Source organism: Erpetoichthys calabaricus, chromosome 1 (genome assembly GCF_900747795.2).
Source record: "Erpetoichthys calabaricus chromosome 1, fErpCal1.3, whole genome shotgun sequence".
NCBI lineage: Eukaryota > Metazoa > Chordata > Cladistia > Polypteriformes > Polypteridae > Erpetoichthys > Erpetoichthys calabaricus.
Window position 1 is genome coordinate 177,799,466 of NC_041394.2, and position 21,534 is coordinate 177,820,999.

General features: G+C 38.4%; 2 protein-coding genes across 2 annotated transcripts in view; both read left to right on the forward strand.

Moving 5' to 3' along the window:
• The window catches only part of nedd1 (NEDD1 gamma-tubulin ring complex targeting factor), a 753,979-nt gene that overhangs the window by 629,165 nt on the left and 103,280 nt on the right, over positions 1–21,534 (forward strand). The gene's annotated exons all lie outside the window — the stretch shown is intronic.
• LOC114657311 (fructose-2,6-bisphosphatase TIGAR B-like) overlaps positions 6,034–21,534 on the forward strand; it is a 54,130-nt gene continuing 38,629 nt past the window's right edge. Inside the window, exons 1-3 of the mRNA XM_028809059.2 lie at positions 6,034–6,165; positions 7,933–7,970; positions 13,253–13,374. Coding sequence (XP_028664892.2) covers positions 6,134–6,165; positions 7,933–7,970; positions 13,253–13,374 — 192 coding nt within the window. The 5' untranslated portion in view covers positions 6,034–6,133. The remainder of the gene's footprint in view (positions 6,166–7,932; positions 7,971–13,252; positions 13,375–21,534) is intronic.

Here is a 21,534-nt window from a genome sequence, read left to right on the forward strand (position 1 = left end):
AGTTCCAGCATACAGCCATAAACAGTAACGCTGGGCATTACAGGCGTGATCACCCCGGAGCCACCAGCCAGGTGGGTATGAACATCAGATCAGTTCTTAGTTGACCATTACTGTAAAATGAATCAGGAGCATAGCAAATATAATCAAGGAGACAAATTATCCCGAGGTCCTAGATCACCAGGTACAGGTGTCGTCCCGTAATCCACAGGTTCAGTTGTTCCCAGTCAAAGTGGAGTCCATAAAATCTGTAAATATTAACCAAATCCATACAATTCGAGTCAGCTGCATCCACGAACTATAAGTACAATAAACGAAATAAAATAACCGTAAGAAAGTGTAGAATTAAAGCGAGTCTTGCGAAAAGTGTTGTTAACAGGGAGGAGCGGCAACAGCGTCCCCTCCCATCTTCTTCTCCCGAACCATACCATATGTTGCTGCTTTCAGACTAGTGTGAAGTGTGCTACCTGGACTACGTGCTACCTGATGTGACTGTTCATTCAGGCCCTGTTCCACCTCCTGCTAAGGTTAAACATCTCAACTCCTAAGATAAAACTCCTATGAGGGATGGCCTCTGTTATGGATCAATTTTTGTGCCTTACATTTTTCAGTCTGCAACTAGAGCAAGCATAAATGAAATGGCTGATGCTCTACAACTGGTAGCTAATATCACCTCTGAGGCCCTTGAGGAACTCTCAGTTGAGGATCTTACATCAAGAAGAGTGACTCTGCAAAATCGAATGGCCTTCAATATGCTTTTGGCAGCCCAGGGAGGCACCTGTATGATGATAGGAGCAAAATTTCTGTCCTACATTCCAGACATATCTCACAATACATCTGACTTGACCTATAAGATTCTTCATTTGGCTGACCCAGTTTTTGCTCCTGATTTGACCTCATAATTAAATACTGATTGGTTTAATGATTTTATTTCTTTTTACCCAGGTTGGTAAAAAACAGTATTTGTTGTTTTAATAACTTTTTGTCACAATCACTCTTTTGTGCTACTGTATTTTTAAATATACTATGCCAATCTTTATGTCACCAGTCACCAACATCATGATCCCTTCTGATCTCACTCCTGATTTTGGTTATGTTGCCATATCACTTACAATGTCTTATGGTAATGTAGGCCTGCTTGAATCATTTCTTGAAGTAAATGTTTATTGGTTATTTTTGTTCTAGAAGAACAAAAGGGGGGACTGTCAGAGTTGATTTTTTTCTGTTAAAAATGGTTTCCATTATCCAATTATATACTAGTTAAACTGAATGCCTTCTATTCTTGTTAACTGTTTGCTTAGCACTTAGAAAGCATATTAATTGATCTTGATCTGTAACCCAGTCCCACTGTTAACCTTGTGTAAAAGTATGTATTGATAAGAGAACCAATACAATCTAGTTTGGCAGAATTCTAACTCAAAGGGTCAATTTATCAGTAGCTTGCAAGGACATGAGAAATGCCCACTAATCACGTACTGCTGCAATTAACTGTATATTTGAGAAGTGTACAGTAATCAACAGCTGTAATACAGTCATCTCGTTTATGGTACTTCAGCGACTCCACACACATATCTTATAAATGTATTCTCCCCATCCTGAAACGGTTCCAAGAATCTGTCTCTGACAACTCCTAGTTCTGAGAAAAAGACAAATTTTCATCACTCTGAGATTTCTGAACCAGTTAAGACTGTTTTCCTACTCTGAAATTCTTGATAAATATGGGTCCTGATCTTACAGAGTGTTACTGACACTTATCACAGAGGCTATAAATTTGCAGTAACACTACCCTGCCTGAGAAAAGTGCTTGGACTAATTTCTTCAGTTCACTACATTAATTGTGTAATTTGACTCACGCACAGTGACACTGATCATGCACAGAGTTGCCTAAGGTCATTTGATGTTAATCTGTGGTTTCTTGAAAACTTCCAATTAGAATGTACGTTAATTTGTTGTACACCCCACTCTTCATAGGTTGTCAGCTATCCTGAATATCCTCAGTTATAGGTTATATATTGCACTATGGAATTATACATTTCAAATTAATTTAAAGTTTCTTTGTAACCACAAACCTTTTTTCTGACAGTCAATGAAAGCAATGTTAGCATTCAAGTGTTAGCACACACCTCATGGTTAAAATTAAACTAAAAATCCCATTTCTACATTTAGGGAAGGATTTCAAATTACCCCTGAATTATAACTTATCATTTGCTGATTTGGTATAACAGGGGAACATTTAATTAGTTTAGAATACAATAAAAAATTACTTTACAAGTGAATTATTCTTTACCATGAAATATGTTTTCTCTGTACCACATATATACCTGTATATTTACCTACAGTATGAAATTGGTGAACCTCTTCCTTATATCATTCATTTAGGTTATGAAGAAACACTGTATACCTAGAGAAAAAACACACAACCATGTGGAGAATACATAAACTGCATGGACAGTGAATCCAGGAATTTGTAGCTGTAAGGCAATAGATAAACATTACATGACCATGTAGCGCTTTTACAGCATGCAATCATTAAATATGATAAGAGTTTATATAATTACCAAATAGCATTCTAATTTCAAATACAAATACTCTTCTTTGGATTTGTCATGATACTTAACAAATATACAAAACGCTCAATTTTAATGAAAGATTCCTCCTAATATACTCATTATCCTACGTGTAAATGTTTCAAAATATTTTTATAATAGTTCTTATACAGCACATATATAATATTGGGTGACTCAACCACATCTTTAGCATGAAACTTAAATTTACATAGACTTGCCAATGGTTTTCTTGGATTCCACTGCAAACTTCTCATTAATTTGTATTAAGCATGAACAAATTGTAGTTTCTGCAAATGATGACCCTCAGATTGTTAAATTACAATGTACCAGAGAATAATACCAAGATAATAATACTACTAAGATGTATCACAAATTAATTAAAAAACTAAAATAAGTAAGGTTACCGCTGTACTTTTAAACAGAAATGGTTCTTAACTCAAAAAATGGAATATAATTCCTTGGATGTTTTAGGTATTATCTTAACATGTTCAGATCACTAATCAGTTTGTACAGTGCAGATTTTTTAATTTTAGCTACAAATCACAAACATTAACTTGTCTCTCAATAATGTCTGAATCAATAACCAAGGATCATATTTTGAAACATTTCAGCAGTTGTATTTATTACTACCTGCACTCTATCTATTCTCCTTTCTGAAAGTGAATAGATAGAATTACAAGTTAAAATTTTCTCCATTTTCCAAGAACCCTTTAACTGTCTTTATAATTTTTTACAACTTTTAATCATCTTGATTACATGGATTTCTTTAGCCTGTTTTAATCTCTTACATCCTCCATATGACATACTGTTGCTACACTTCAAAAACTGAAACATTTACCAAACGTTTGTAATTTCTATACTAACCCTAAAACAAAAATGGGACAAAACACCTTACTTAATTAGTCTAGGAGTAAACAGAAGGGTGCCTGGTGCAAAAAAAACTGCAGCATCATTGGGTCATTAAGGACTGAGTTTGAAAACCCCTGTTTTAATCTAAAGCAGTATTGTCCAAGTCAGATCCTAGGGATTGCACCGTTTTTCCTACAGCTGCAGGTTTTCTTTGCTCTCTCTCTCTCTCTCTCTTTAATTAGTACCCAATTACTGCTGCACATGGAACACATCTTTTGCCTTAATTTTAATTGACTCTGTTTTTCCATCCATCCATCCATTGTCTCCCGCTTATCCGAGGTCGGGTCGCGGGGGCAGCAGCTTGAGCAGAGATGCCCAGACTTCCCTCTCCCCGGCCACTTCTTCTAGCTCTTCCGGGAGAATCCCAAGGCGTTTCCAGGCCAGTCGAGAGACATAGTCCCTCCAGCGTGTCCTGGGTCTTCCCCGGGGCCTCCTCCCGGTTGGACGTGCCCGGAACACCTCACCAGGGAGGCGTCCAGGAGGCATCCTGATCAGATGCCCGAGCCACCTCATCTGACTCCTCTTGATGCGGAGGAGCAGCGGCTCTACTCTGAGCCCCTCCCGGATGACTGAGCTTCTCACCCTATCTTTAAGGGAAAGCCCAGACACCCTGCGGAGGAAACTCATTTCAGCCGCTTGTATTCGCGATCTCGTTCTTTCAGTCACTACCCATAGCTCATGACCATAGGTGAGGGTAGGAACATAGATCGACTGGTAAATTGAGAGCTTCGCCTTGCGGCTCAGCTCCTTTTTCACCACGACAGACCGATGCAACGCCCGCATTACTGCGGATGCCGCACCGATCCGCCCGTCGATCTCACGCTCCATTCTTCCCTCACTCGTGAACAAGACCCCGAGATACTTGAACTCCTCCACTTGGGGCAGGATCTCGCTACCAACCCTGAGAGGGCACTCCACCCTTTTCCGGTTGAGGACCATGGTCTCGGATTTGGAGGTGCTGATTCTCATCCCAGCCGCTTCACACTCGGCTGCGAACCGATCCAGAGAGAGCTGAAGATCACGGCCTTATGAAGCAAACAGGACAACATCATCTGCAAAAAGCAGTGACCCAATCCTGAGCCCACCAAACCGGACCCCCTCAACACCCTGGCTGCGCCTAGAAATTCTGTCCATAAAAGTTATGAAAAGAATCGGTGACAAAGGGCAGCCCTGGCGGAGTCCAACTCTCACTGGAAACGGGTTCGACTTACTGCCGGCAATGCGGACCAAGCTCTGGCACTGATCGTACAGGGACTGAACAGCCCTTATCAGGGGGGCCGGTACCCCATACTCTCGGAGTACCCCCCACAGTGACTCTGTTTTTAAGACTCATAATTGTTTCTTTTTTCCTTAACCAGCAGCCAAGCAGTCACAAGCTTACTCACAGGGCCTGAAATACTTGCGGAGGGTCACAATTTTCTCTCCATCCAATTTCTTAATTAACAGTCGATTCTTGTTGTTAATAAAACATTATTTAATTATATAGTTTGCTAGTATTGCCTTCTGCCACACCAGACATTTAAAAAAAAACTGTGGATATTCCTTTTTTCCTGAGAACACCATTCAAATATTTTGTGGACAGAAACGGATTGTTGTGTATTATATTTCATAATATATTCATACATAAACAGGCCGTGCTTCATTGACGGCAGTTTTTTTTTTTGTTCTTTATTTCGCCTTATACAATTTCTTGTACAGTACTGTATTAGGAATTTGTTAGTTTTCGCACACCCCTTAAGGTCAGAGCGCAGGGTCAGCCATTGTACAGCGCCCCTGGAGCAATTACAGGTTAAGGGTCTTGCTTAAGGGCCCAGCAGAGTAGGATCTCTTTTGGCAGTGATGGGGATTCGAACCGACAACCTTCTGGATAGCAGCACAGATCCTTAGCCTCAGAGCCACTGATTGCAACTATAACATGTGGCCATTGAGACAATCCGGAATTTGGATTAGATAGCCTTGTTAAGTATTCCTTAATTACCTCCTGATAATTTTCACGATCTAATACAAATTGTCAAGATGTTCTTGTCTGCTCTTTTTTTTCTCAAGCCCACGTTACATTTTCTTCCTCTATCCATGACACCGTAAAGATATTACTAATGTCCTAAATGTTTAAATTCAATTAGACATCACCAAAGGAAGATCTTTATCCTGCAGCTTAATTCTCTCCTACTGGTTTGTATTTCCCTCGTCTCTCCGACAACATCAGCACAACAAAGGTTCTACTTACTACACGCCCAAGCGTCCTTGGCAGCGGTTGGTCCTCAGTGACGGAAGTCGGTGTGATTAAGGGCGGGGTATAGAAGATAGGAAGCATGTAAGAGGCAATAATATTGCAATAATAAATTCGTATTTTATGAAGAAAAATACAGCAGACTCTGAATTTGTTGAAAACGTGACTATACGACTTCAATGTAAAATTACTTTCCAAAGTAATAAGTCTGTATAAGTTTTTATAAGCAGATTTGGCCAATGCACGATTCAGTGATTTCACGCTTTTTCATTTTTCAGTATTATTGGACCATCCGGAGCGCATCATAAAAGTTTAGCCAATCATCGACACTCAGTGTAGCCTGTGCCGGGGACGCAGCTACGTATAGCGTATCCTTGACCGGCACGTTGATTTGCATGGGAGCGGTGTGTTGAAGGCAGTAATCTTTGAAATGTTTGCTTTTGGACTGACCGTTGTCAGACAGTAAGTATAGTATATATGGATTAATGGCTTGTTTTTAATGTGTATATAATATTTTGAATGTACCGTAGTTTATAATTTTGTGTTTCTCTTTCGGACGAGATGATTCGTATTTTAGTGGTTTGAGTTCTATGGGAGAGTGGATTTTACTGCAACATAACATGACGCCACTGCACTGCAAAGATTAATGTCCTTTTGTTAGAAATTTCAGTAATCTGAAACCTATTTCATTTGTCGAATGTTTTAGATAATGAATTAGAAAAATATGCCTTAAGTTCAAATAACAACACACATCGTTTGTCCCCGTCATCTAATGTTGACTTCAGCGGTGTCGGTTTTAGTAAAATCTCGAGAAAGGTTAGAAGCCCTGTCTTCTTTTTTGTTTCACACAATACAGTTTGACTTCTAAAACCTTAATACATTTATAAAAAAGATTATTTAGGCTGTTAGAATATACTATCTGTACACTTCTCATACATGTAAAAGTGACTTAAGTAGAAAGGGAGAGATTTTCAGTGTTGCAGACCTGTTCTGCAATTTTCACAGTTGACCAACACAGTGTAATACTTTGCTATCATAACTTACAGATACAATCCTAGCATTTTAAATCAAATGGTTGTTTATTAAAACACAAGCATAAAACCTTTTCAGATATCGAAAGCGTTTTTTCATGTGCAACAAAATTGTGACTGTGTAATTTTGTTTCTTGGCTTCCCTTTATTTGACTGTTCTTATGTCTAGGGCTGGTTCCTCTCTTGAGGATTGACTAGCTTTTTACAACCCCTGCACTAAATAGAAGGAGGGCATCTCTTTATGTTTTATTGTCTCTGAAACTCTGGTAAATTTCTTGTTTTCATTTGAAGGCTAGTGGGGTATTAATTGCCATAAGACCAAAATGTATGATCCTTTTACTTTAAGGTAAAAAAAGACTGTTATCTGCATACAGGGATGTTTTGCACTGCTTGCTTAGTAGAGCAGTTTTGTTCAGCAGTAGCGGGATGCAACACCAGAATGTTAATGAAATTCAGAAGTCTAAGTTAAATATATTTTGAAACATAAGAAATTGGGTGAGGAAACCGACTCCTTCCATAATAATAATAAGGATATAATGTTGACAGTCTACAGTGGCATAAAAGGCCCTTTTTATTAAGAATTACATGATAGGCAGGTTGGCAGACCATTAAGATGTATAAATATAATAAAATGGATATAATGTTGACATCTACGGTGAGCATATATGGCCCTTTTAATTGAGAATTACATGGCAGGCATGTTGGCAAACCTTTTAAGGTGTAAGAATATAAACTTGCATTAAAACCTCCTCAAGATCAGCTGTGTGACACTCAGCACATTACCTCCCTGTATTCCAGTATTGGAATATGACATATCTAAGTAATTACTGTATTTTGTAAGTGCCCAGGAAAGGATTTACAAAAGCTTAAAAAAGCAAAATGTTTAAATTTCTTAGAAAATGTGCTGTTTTTGTTATTGCCAAAATCTTTCATTGTTATTGCCAAAATCTTATTGTTTGACATGATTGGCTCCCGATTCAGGACTTTTTGTCTAAATATGTCTTTGAAATTCATTAAAATTTTCACCTTCCTTTTAATATTAAATGTTTTTTTTTCTTTTATTACTGCCATGCAATAGTAGTCATGTTTATTTTTTCATTTACACATGTAAAAATAATTCCTGGCGTGTAATTTTTCTAATAAACATCCAGTCAGAAGCCTATCTTACTTGCTGACCTTTGATTTTTTTTCCTTTTAGTGGAGAAACGAGATACAATAAGGAGAGATTACTTCAAGGTATGAGATTCCATTTTTTTGTGTTAATTTTGTTTTTTTTTCTAGATGTAATAAATATACCATTTCTGTTTAAAAGTACAGCGCTCACCTTACTTATTTTAGTTTAATTAATTTGTGATGCATCTTAGTATTATTATCTTGGTATTATTCTCTGATACATTGTAATTTAATATGTATGCCTTTACAAGTTTAAGATGATATTTTATTAAGCATTAATTTTCATTGCTTTATGGCTTGAAAGCATAAAGATTGTTTACTTCTATGCCACGCCTCATTGCCTGTTCTTTGCTGAAGAGAACTAAATTTGATTAAATTACTATTTGCTCTAATAATTAGGTCAGGTCAGGCTGGGAAGCATGCACTGGTACAGCACATTTGCCACACCCACCACATGATCAAACAGCTCAGGATCCTGGTTGGCGATGCCCCAGCAGACCGTGGTCTAGTCCCACACTACGGAAATGACCATCAGTCACAGCCAGGTGTTATGTTGGCGTTCCCTTGGCCTGGTCCCGCTGCTCAGGCCCTTAGCAATGAGGATCATGCAAGCCAGATCACCCTTGTGGAATTGTGCCATATGGCCATAGTGCCATAACTGACACTTCCTCACAATGCAGGTTATGTGCCTCATTCGGGACTCCGTGAAAACCGCTCGTTCAAAACAAAGTCAAACCAGTGGTACCCAAGGATTTTCTAAAGAGAGACCGTACAGAAGGAGTCCAGTCTTCGTCTCAGGGCAATGGATGGCTTCCATGTCTTGCAACCATATAGCAAGACAGGAAGCACCAGGACTGTAAAGACTTGGACCTTCGTCCTTTTGCATTGACATCGGGTGCGCCACACACCCCTTTCCAGCGACCTCATGAACTCCCCCTAATGCTCTCTGAATCCATCTACCGACTTCAAAGGAAGAGTCACCAGAGACATGAATGTCACTGCCTAGGTAAGTAAACCTCTCAACATGGTTGACACTCTCTCCGCAGACAGAGACACTGCTGATGGCTGTGCCCTAGAGGTCATTAAAGTCCTGGATCTTGGTTTTTATACAGGACACTCGCAGGCCCAGACACTCGGACTCTTTGCTCAGTCTCTTGAGAGCCCCGATCAGAGCCTCCGCGAAGATCAAAGTAGATTCAGTGATCTTGCTTAATTTTCTTCACCAACAGATGTTCCACAGCCACTGGACCCCACAACCTTGCCCAGCACCCAGTCCATGCAAGCATTGAACAGAGTAGGAGAAAGAACACACACCTGAGGTGACACTTCTCTGGTTTTTGATGACTTCAATGTGACTCCTGGCACTGACAGGGCTGGCTATGAGGATTGTGTCGGCACCCTTGTATCTGGAGACCGTGGTAAAAGTGGCTGGTTCCAGCATCCTGAGCTACATTGTTGGACTTGGTACTCCAGTACTGGTAGTGCGGTGAATGAGATTGACCACATCCTCGTTGGCAGACACTGGAGACTCCTACAAAACTGCAGGGTCTTCACAAGTGCCCAGTTTGTAAATTCTTATCACAGACTTGTTGCTACTCTGAAGATCCAGCTTAGATCCACTAGGCTACCACCTACTAGGAAAATGAGGCTGGACCTGGCCAGACTTCAAGATCAGGCTGTTTCTAACAAGTTTGCATCCAGTTTGTGTGAGAAACTTACGGACTTGGGTGTGATTGCTAATACTAATGTGATGTGGGAGACCTTCAGTGACAAGATCCTGAAGGTTGCTGAGGGCTTTGTTGGTGTTACCAATGTTCCTAGAAGGTGGTGTTTCATCTCGCAGAGCACTCAGGATATCTTTGAGAAGAGCTGCAGAACATGGCTTGATGGCAACTCAGTTCTGTACTGCGAACAGAGAAGGACTGCTGCGAGGGCTCTGAAGGCAGATAACTAGGTGTTTGTTAGAGAAATCTGTGAGCAAGTGACACACCATCTGTGGTCTAGTGACCCACGTGATGCTTACAGTGGATCCAAGCATTACATCCGAATGTTCCTTGGAGAGTCGCATTTTGGGCGCCTGATGGAACGGTCCTTATTGATGACACTTTACTTTTGATCTGCTGGAATGGCTACTTTGAACAGCTGTTTAAAGCCGATCCTCCAGCTGGGGCGTTGCTATAATTACATGAAATAAAATAAATACAATGAACTAATTGCTTTATTCATATACTTTTTGTGTATAAAAAATTTGATAGCCGATGTTTGTTTTTAAAAAAAAAATAAAATAAAATAAAAAGCCTCATTGCAATCGGCAATATTTATTTGGGGGGGGGGGGGGTGGGGGTAGAACTTTTGTAGGTGTTTTTTCGTAGATTGTTTAGTGATAAGTAGGGAATTCGGCACTTTCATAATAATAGTGACGTCATAGATTTATCAAAGGTGGAAAGTTGTCTGAAACTAATGGCTTTTTTATTTTAAAAGTGCGGGAAAAAAAATTCTGAATTTCATATTTTATGGCATAGATCTTGTAACTGTCGGCATGCACAGTCAGGCTGTGAATGAGAACTTCCATGCAGGAAACCTCCTTTAGCCAACGGCAGTTTTGGCCGCTTATCTTTTGATGTGGAGTTTCTTTAGCTATGTGCCAGAATTGTCAGCTATGATCACCAGTGTTGTTTGCATTCGTCCACTGCCATTAAAGGGAAGCTGACTCTAGAGAGAATGGGATTGTTGCTCTTCGTCATTCATCATCAGGGACAGATGATAATGCCTTTTCTTGAACTTTATAGCAGCTTTAAGATGACAAATAGTTTTTCTCTATAAAAGCAGCATTTCTAGCCTACTGGTACATCTCTGCCCAAGAAGAAATCCTTTTGTGTTTTTTAATAATAATAATAATGAATTAGAATAAAATACATTTTGTAAATTCAGTTCTGCTTTAAGCATTTTACAAAAATAATGAAATTTCTGGTTAAACCGATAAACTACTGTAATAGTAATAATGTGCTACGGAAATTATATATAAGTGATAAAAAGAGTAAGAAAAATACAAATTTTGTGTATAGAGTAATATAAGCTGTTGAAATCATTACCCATTTTTCCTATAAATATTGATGTAATTTAGGGTAGGGTAGCACAGTGGTGCAAGAGTTAGCACTGCTGTCTTTCATAACACTGTTGTGGGGGATTTGCTCTGTCAAAATCCTCTTCAGCTCCCTTCAATCCAACAATGGACAAAGATGGTTTAGAAAATGTATAAACATGTGAAAAAGTACTTTTTTTTTTTTTTTAAAATCATGCATAGTTTTCTCACAACAAATTAGCCGTATGAGGTCACCATTGCTCCATTGTGTTCAAACTCCTATTTCAAATGTGTTGAATGGAAAAAGAAATGCAATTATTCTCCATTTAAACATTTCTTTTCACACCAAATTACTTGCATATAAGTGGAAAACTGGTTGGAAATTCAGCACCAATTATCCAAATATCATATTTACATGTTCAACATGAGTTTTGGAGGAAGTGAAATATCACCTAAAGTACATTTTGTTTAAGTCAAGTTTATTGTCCTATGTACACAGTTAATTGAAATTCTTACATGCATATCTTCTTAGGTTAAGAAAATAAAATACAAAACATTAAATGAATAAAAAAATATATACATGCATACTGTATGTACGTACAACATACTGTGTCTGTGCACAGCATTTGATTTCTTATGATTTCACTTTTCATTAACTTTTTAACTTGTGGGTAGCTACTCTCTTTGAATCTACTTGGGAGTGGCAATGGTTCTGCACTGTTTGCCAGAAACGTGGAGAAAGAAAAGTGGTTGAGTAGAATGGCTAAGGCCTTTATACTGTTTGCCTTTTTAAGGCAGTATGTGTTATATACAGTATATCCTGTGAGGCAGCTGGATGACAGTAATGGTTTGTGCCGCCTTCACCACCCTCTATGGTGTCATACGTTCTTGAGATAAGCAGGTGCTGCTGTGGAAACAGATGGGGAAAAATAAATATAAACAAAATCCCAGACAATTCTTGGAATTCTATAAATACTCGACGAGATAGATATTTCAGACTTCAAAAAGAGGATGTTTGCTTGCCCTGGTACAGTCTTGGAATGAGCAGGTTAAGATTTGTTGATAAATGCATATCATGTCTTTTGAAAGTATTGGGTTGCACCAGTGAGTATCTTTACATATTCGGATTATAACTTGCAAACAACGTAGAGCCTGGAAGATCTGATATGAATGGTTTGTAGTATATGCAGAACATCACACTTTTCTTTATCCCATTTTAGACATTGAAAAAATAACTTTCTTTCAAACTAGTATTGCTTGATAATAGTGTGGTTGCCTGCTACTTTATTTTCTTATGTTGGAGCAGACTGCCTATTGAGTTTCAGTAAAATGTCATAATAGTTTAATTAAAGCAATCACTTACATTGATCCATGATTGATAGCTGTGGTTATTTTAGTCAAATTTTATTTAAGCAGTGTATGTTTTGACTTGACTGTGTATATTACGTTAATAGATCACTGCTAAATGCCATGTGTTTTAGATGTGTTTTTTTTTTTTTACGCTGGTTTGTATTCCTTAATGTTTATAGCAGTTCTTTCCTTACAAATGTGTTTTATTCGGTCATCATACACATCATGTTTTGTTAAATATTTGATCTACCCAGCTTTTGCTTTTTGATGAGGTTTGTTTGAAAAGGCAGTCGTGTAGTCCATTTTCAGAACCCCTGCAGTTTAACATCAGCTAGTGGGAGTGTGAGGAACGGTCACGTTGTAGTTTATGTTAAATGTAAAGAAAGCCATGTATGTGTGTTTTTTTTTTTTTTTTTTTAATAAATCCAGCCCACCTGCCTGAATTTCACAAAATACTTCTGCTAAAAAAAAGATATTCACTTAAGCATCTTCCAAGGGTTCATCAAGATGTAGCTAAAGAACACCTTACAAAGTGGGCTTGTAGCATGATTCCTACTAATTTCTATCCTGATATAAACCTTTCCTTTTGATCTTTCTATGCCAGTTCCCTGGCACTTTGTTGTTTTCAGTAGGCTAAATGTATTTGTTCCAGTAAGCTACTTTATGTATTCTATCTGAAATCCGTTTCTCCTTGTTAGTGACAATTAAGTTCAAGTCCTAATACTGATTAACAATAAATAAGGTTTTGGGCACATTTATAGTAATATTGAGGATGTGTACACTATATTTCTCTGTGGATGCAGCAGTTTTCATATGTTTTTAAAGTATTATCAATAATTGTAGCATTTATCTGAAATTAAAAAAAAAATCAAATGGACAAAAAACATTTAAATTTTTTTTTTTTTTTACATAGGTCAAGGTGTAGATGAGCCTTTGTCTGCAACAGGAATAAAGCAGGCAGAAGCAGCAGGCCTGTTTCTTCAAAATGTTGTATTTACAAGTGTATTTTCAAGTGACCTTCAACGTGCAAAGCAAGTAAGGGCATTTTATTATTTATTTATTATTTTCCAAAGATTATTTCCAATGTTTAGTAAAAGCTAGGAACTGATGTAAATAAAGGCAAACAGATTCTGAATCCAATTTTTTGTAAAGTTTGTAATAGGCCAGTCTTGTTTATGGTTTGCCCAATCTTAATCATGGTTCATTGAATTCTGTGCTGAGATACAAGCGAGTTATTTATTTTGACTCCATTAAATACAGACTTGTAATATATTTTGAAAAATATTAGTGATTAAGCTATTTCAGATGAAGGAACTTACAATTTTGATAGGTCTTCACATGAAATGATGATTTTTTTCCTGCAGTACTATATATTTCCTTGTAATATTATCTCTGTACTTTCTATTCTCCTATTTGTTTGGGTAATTTACTTTAGCTTTTTTTCCCCCCTGAAGTTAAGTAAATCATGCTTTCAGAGTTAAGATATTTTATGAAATTTGTTATAGTATATGGCATGTTAAATTTAAAAATTCAGTTACTATATGTCTACTTTTTATTTCACCTTCTGTTGTTTTATTAAATGTAAAATTTGTTTTTTTTCCATTCACTTAACACTAAACAGCATACAGTATATCCATTCACAGAGTATAGTCAGCACAAGCTTGTCTATTCCTGGTCAACAGCTGTTCAGTGCTTCGAAAGTGTTTGTAGCTTAACATAAAAGCAATGTAACAAATAAAATATATTACTTTTTGTCTAATGGGGGGAATATAGCTTTTTACAGAAGCTTAATTCTTATAAGGAAATTTTTAATAAATGTGTACTTGTGATGTTGATCAACATATCCTAATGAGAAGTATCAGTCATTTTAAAAAATGTCAGTTACCTAACTTCCAGGACCTTTTCTTTAGTGGAAAAAGTTATCATTTTTTTTTTGTGTATTTTATTTGCTTCTGTACCAGCCTGTGAAGAAACTTTTAATAAAGCTCCAAGGGGGATGTTAAAACTATTTCCACTCAATAGAGGCAACAGTTCATTTCTGAATACATTTGAATGTATTTTCCTCTTGTATTATAAGTTAACTAGCCAACGCCCGCCGTAGCATATGGCGGTGTAAGAATAGGAACGGAAAACGGTGAGAAAGGAATTCAGAAATCATGAAGAAATAAATACTTCTTGAAAGACGCAGTGTGCATGTAGAATTTCCGGCCAAGCAGGAGTACATGAGAAAGTGATAAATAAATCAGGCTTTCCGAATTTACGTACTATGGCCTTGGCATCCTGATAGTTTTGTTGCATATATCTTGGAGTTCCTGGAAATGTGGACGGTAATATGATCATTTTGCCTACACGTGCGTTGTTATTTTCAGCGTTTGCTTGCAGTGCATCTGATAGTTCCACGCGCAGATCTTGTTGATGTAATCTGAGATAGTTGAGACGCGCGCCCTCTGTTTTAACATATGCATCTACGACTTACTGCTGGAATAGTCTGTCGCTGTAGTGCAAAATACTAAATGTATTCCTCATTGCTAATCTGTATATGTAAAATTGGCATTGAGTAAGCCTTATTCGCTTGCCGGTTCTTTTATCGGGAACATGTTGTAAATCTTTGTGCCAGCCAATGTCTCCGTAAGGGAATAAAAGTGGGTAAACTATAGGATCGCAATTCATATTGAGTGTGGAATTCTGTTTACAGAAGTTGCCTATGGAATAGATGCAAATGTCCTTTTCGGCAGGCGTTTCACCATCTTCTCCGACAAAAATCGCTGCAACATCGGTGTGACATGTCAGGGCATTGTATTGTCGTAAATCCTGCCTAGGTTTTTCCTTGAAAACGATTCGTACAAATGCTGTTGGATTGGACTGAGCGATTTCATGCATGTGTTTGTATGATTTAGCGAAGGGGTTGATGGTTCCGAGAGAAGTACATTTTCGCTGCATGCAGAGTTTGCTTTATTTTGTAAGCGTACTTCAGTAGCATGCGCTGTGTCAAAAACATACAACTGACCATATCCTGAAGTGTTAGCGTATAGTGGAGAGATTTGGTGATAAATTTGCCCGTGTATTTTAAAACGGTGTGGTCCATGGCCAGGAGGTTGAGTTATCTGTGCATCCATGAAAGCAAACGCTAGAGAAGAGGTGTATTCTCAAATGTGTTCACGATAATTTTTAGCTTCTGATGTTTGCTGTGTAAGAAGCTGTTGTAAAGACACAGGTGGCTCTCACAAAGGTGGTAAAACTACTTTACCGTTGTGGCAGCACCTCGAGTACTTGTTTGGATGTATTACGCTCAGCAGGCCAGTATAGTGCATGACATGGAAGAGGACGAATGGGAATCGAGAAATGCTGTGTATGGGCGAGACCGGTTTTGAAGAGGAGCCGCAGGTAGCGTGGGGAAGGGTTTAGAAGAGGACGAATAGGAATCGAGAAATGCCGTGTCGGCTACGAGTGGATGGGACTGGTTTTGAAGTGGAAGCAGGACGAACCAGAAGTGTGTGTGTGAGATATATATACACTGTATATGTGTGTGTATATATGTGTATATGTGTATATATATATATATATATATATATATACACATACTAGTCATTTAGCCCGGTACAATAACGGGCGCTAGAACAGTAGTACATAAACATTAGTAGGAACAGTCTATATTAAATGGCAAGGGACTTTGACCTCATTCTTTTTGTTGGTCGTATTTTTCTTTCTTTCAGCCTTTCTTTTGTTGATATTTACTTGCTGAGCTGACCGTTCTTCGTGGGCTGCCGCCGTGTATTGTGTGTCTTTAATTTTCTGTGACAGTAATACTGTCTTGTACAACTCTATTCAATAAGGGCGCGTAGATAATTTAGTTCAAATGGCTCTGGAATATGTGAAGAGCAACAGGTGCAGATCTTTATTTACGCGTGCCTTTATTCGCTGCGCCCAATTGAGGTCGTCCTTTTGGGGCTCGCCTTTTTGTGCGCGCCCTTATTGAAGGATACCATCTTGTACGTCCGCTGGCTTATACGTCCGTAATATACCTTTAATTTTCTCTGGCGGTAATACAGGCGTGCGCGTCGGTAATATGCCTTTAATCTCCTCTGACTGTAATACTGGCTTGTATGTGGCTGTAATATGCGTCACTGTATTGTGTACCTTTAATTTCCTGTCGCAGTAATACTGGTTTGTATTTCCGTAAAACGCCTCTAACTTTCTCTGACAGTAATATCGCGCATAGCACCATGCCACACGCATGCGCACTTCACCAGAAGACACCCACCCACACACGGACACCTGGGCGCACATAGGGATTTTATATATATATATAGATATATATATATATATATATATATATATATACACACACTGAGGTTTTGCAGTATAAGAAAACACAAAAAATCAAGTTTATAAAATTAACTGGAAAAAAAAAAAAATTTTAGAAATATAGACAAACCAATATAATGAGAGCTGGGCTGAATATTACTATGTTTCTGTAAGGAACAAAGTATGTCTTATGGAAACTAGAGCTCTTTAATGTGTTAAATGCAAAAGATAAAGTAGAAAAAAACTTTTATTGAACTATTTACAGTATGTAATTGCCTAGATCTTTTGTTTGATTTCTTTGTCACCTTCTTACAAAATAAAAACTGGCCATAAGCAGAAACATAATTTGCAAGCAGTGCATGCTTCTAGGTTACAGCAATAAAAAGTGCTGAAGAGACACTCTGACAGTATAAACTGAATAGAATGTATCATATTGTTCATTTGTTTGTGTTTTTCTAAGTCCAGTTGAGAATTGCAAGGATCAAAGTCTTTCCTGGTAGCACTGGACACAGTGAAGGAATTAATCCCAGACCAGATGCTAGTCCCTTGCATCTGACAATTAAACACACATGTTCACTCATTCCCGGCCAATTTAGAGTTGCACGTTATCTTATCTTGCATACTTTGCACCAGTGGAGAACATGCTAACTACATAGAGACAGTGAAAAGATTGGGGTTCAGACCTCGTACTTGGTATTGTAAGCAACATTGCTAACCACTGTTTCACCCAACATCAAGCTGTGTTGCGTAAAATGAAACAATATAGACTCAAACATAGTGTAATTTATCTTCATATCTGATCGTTTTCCATTTTAAAACAGATGATTTTTAGTTGCTGCTCTGGATAGCAGACTACTTGCATAAACTAACATTGTTCAATTTTTAGCCTAAACTTTATAAGAAAAAATGTCCATATTGTGTTACCTAAGAAGGTTATAATCTTCTAGTTAAAAAATAATCTTTCATAAATGTATTTTTTAAATATAACATCTATTAAAACAGTAATGAGAATACAACTATTGAGCCTCATTTCTTTGAATACTTTTAGAATGCTTTTCAAAACATCACTTTAAGATTTGAAGAATTAGTTATATGCTTTTGTTATTACCATGTCAATTTATAAACTTTTTCATTTTCATGATGATCAGTAATCTTTTTTTTTTTTTTTGTTTTTATAAATATTATGATCTATATTGAGACGTAATAAAAATGTAGTCCATATTGTTTTCCTAGAATTATTTTAAGTATTAATAAAAATGCAAATTTTTATTATAAAAATTCTGTTTAGTCTTTGTCTAAATAAATAATTGCCTGCATGTCTGTTTAACAAGTTCTCCAAAGGCATATAATATACATTTCTGAACAAGAAACAGTAGCTGGAAGTTTAACAGTAATATACTGTATACATTTCCAGCCTTAATACAGAATGATTGTATAAGAGAACACAATGACTGCTTATTTGTTGTTTTAGTGACATATTTGGAGATATTTTTGATAGTGGAGTTACCATTTCAATTGAATAGAGAATCATATTTCAGATAGAAATGCACATTGATTTTAATATAAAATGTAGGGTTGCTAACATATACTTCCATATCGTCAAAATGATACATGCAAAGAGACAATTAACGTGCTGCTTTCCCAATAAAGCATCATTTAATATTAATGTACTGTATTATTTCATATATGAGCAAGCATAGTGTGGTGTGGCTGATATCAGTGGGAGAAACATCTCAATTGTCATATTTTCATATATTGTTGGCATTTTTTTTTTTTTTCTATGCACAGCAGTAAACATGACTCATTTTTCTTAGTAAAACTTCTGTCTGCCACTAGATGGGAGCAGATTCCAAGCATTTAGTGGGATGATTTCTGAGTACCAGTAAATGCATTGTAGGGAATATATAAAAGGGTACTATTGGCTGAAAGTCTGTCTTATTACGGTGTTGCACTACCACAGTTTAGAAAAAAAAAAAACGTTCAAAAATTACTACATGATGTGGAATATGACCCGGACACAGACAGGCAGACACGTTTAAATTACCCCACACAAGTTTTATTGCGGTCTTCCATCATACAACAATGCTCTCAAACCCCAATACCCCACAGTTCTGGCCAACACACAATGCCTTTTTCTTCAGACCGCCTCCTTCTCTCCTCCCAGACCTCATCCGTCTTCCTCCCGATTGAAGTCCTCCTCTGAAGGGAGGCGGCCCCTTTATATAAACACCCGGATGTGCTCCAGTTGTGTTCCCACCAACACGCTCCAGTCCCTGCTCGTCTCACCCGTCCGCCCCCCCCCCCAGCACTTCTGGGTGTGGCAGAAGTGCTGAGGTCCAGGGTCCTACAGGTATTGGGGTGTCCCCTGGCGGCAACCATGGGCCCCTACAGGGTTGAGCTTCCCAGCTGTGTACCCGTGGCCCCCAGGGCTGTCGCCCCTTCATGGTCTGGAGGAGGCTCAAGCCCTCCTCCGGTCTTCTTGGGCGTCCCGGCTGGGTACCACCCCCATCCAGGTACCACAATGGGCAATACTTAGGTGCCCCTAATGCATAACTAAAACTTTAAAATAAAAGAATATACATGTTTTATTTTTTGTTTGTGCATCCTTTTTAAGTTTATTTCTTTATTTTTAAGCTCGGAACAAAATGAGGGACAGGTACAGTGGGGTAGCATCACAGACTCATTTATCCAGGTTCCTGGATTTAAATCCAGTGCTTGAGTTTGCATGTACTGTAGCTTTCCTTGCATGTCCCAAGAGCTGTGCTGGTTTGGTTGATTGGGGTTTCTAAATTCATCCAATGCAAGTGTGCACATGAATAGTCATCTACAGATATTTGCTTCAGGGATAGGCTCAAGACCTTGTAATGGATTAAGCGAGTATTAGCATTATTTTATTATGTTATAACTAGTCATTTAGCCCGTTACAATAACGGGCGCTAGAACAGTAGTGCATAAACATTAGTTGGAACAGTCTGTATTAAATGGCAAGGGACTTTGACCTCATTCTTTTTGTTGGTCGTATTTTTCTTTCTTTTGTTGATGTTTACTTGCCGAGCTGACCGTTCTTCGTGGGCTGCCGCCGTGTATTGTGTGTCTTTAATTTTCTGTAACAGTAATACTGTCTTGTACGGTTCTGTTCAATAAGGGCGCGCACAAAAAGGCGAGCTTCAAAGGGGCGACCTCAATTGAGCGCGCCGAATAAAGGCGTTTGTAGATAATTTAGTTCAAATGGCTCTGAAATATGTGAAGAGCAACAAAGGTGCAGATCTTTATTTACGCGCGCCTTTATTCGCTGAGCCCAATTGAGGTCGCCCTTTTGAGGCTCGCCTTTTTGTGCGCACCCTTATTGAAGGATACTGTCTTGTACGTCCGTAATATACCTTTCATTTTCTCTGGCGGTAATGCAGGCGTGTGCGTCGGTAATATGCCTTTAATCTCCTCTGACAGTAATACTGGCTTGTATGTGGCTGTAATATGCGTCACTGTATTGTGTACCTTTAATTTCCTCTCGCAGTAATACTGGTTTGTATTTCCGTAAAACGCCTCTTTCTCTGACAGTAATATCGCGCATCGCACCGTGCCCCGTGCATGCGCACTTCATCAGAAGACACCCACTCACGGACACCTGGACGCACATAGGGATTTTATATATACAGTGGTGTGAAAAACTATTTGCCCCCTTCCTGATTTCTTATTCTTTTCCATGTTTGTCACACAAAATGTTTCTGATCATCAAACACATTTAACCATTAGTCAAATATAACACAAGTAAACACAAAATGCAGTTTGTAAATGGTGGTTTTTATTATTTAGGGAGAAAAAAAAATCCAAACCTACATGGCCCTGTGTGAAAAAGTAATTGCCCCCTAAACCTAATAACTGGTTGGGCCACCCTTAGCAGCAATAACTGCAATCAAGCGTTTGCGATAACTTGCAATGAGTCTTTTACAGCGCTCTGGAGGAATTTTGGCCCACTCATCTTTGCAAAATTGTTGTAATTCAGCTTTATTTGAGGGTTTTCTAGCATGAACCGCCTTTTTAAGGTCATGCCATAGCATCTCAATTGGATTCAGGTCAGGACTTTGACTAGGCCACTCCAAAGTCTTCATTTTGTTTTTCTTCAGCCATTCAGAGGTGGATTTGCTGGTGTGTTTTGGGTCATTGTCCTGTTGCAGCACCCAAGATCGCTTCAGCTTGAGTTGACGAACAGATGGCCGGACATTCTCCTTCAGGATTTTTTGGTAGACAGTAGAATTCATGGTTCCATCTATCACAGCAAGCCTTCCAGGTCCTGAAGCAGCAAAACAACCCCAGACCATCACACTACCACCACCATATTTTACTGTTGGTATGATGTTCTTTTTCTGAAATGCTGTGTTCCTTTTACGCCAGATGTAACGGGACATCTGCCTTCCAAAAAGTTCAACTTTTGACTCATCAGTCCACAAGGTATTTTCCCAAAAGTCTTGGCAATCATTGAGATGTTTCTTAGCAAAATTGAGACGAGCCCTAATGTTCTTTTTGCTTAACAGTGGTTTGCGTCGTGGAAATCTGCCATGCAGGCCGTTTTTGCCCAGTCTCTTTCTTATGGTGGAGTCGTGAACACTGACCTTAATTGAGGCAAGTGAGGCATGCAGTTCTTTAGACGTTGTCCTGGGGTCTTTTGTGACCTCTCGGATGAGTCGTCTCTGCGCTCTTGGGGTAATTTTGGTCGGCCGGCCACTCCTGGGAAGGTTCACCACTGTTCCATGTTTTTGCCATTTGTGGATAATGGCTCTCACTGTGGTTCGCTGGAGTCCCAAAGCTTTAGAAATGGCTTTATAACCTTTACCAGACTGATAGATCTCTATTACTTCTGTTCTCATTTGTTCCTGAATTTCTTTAGATCTT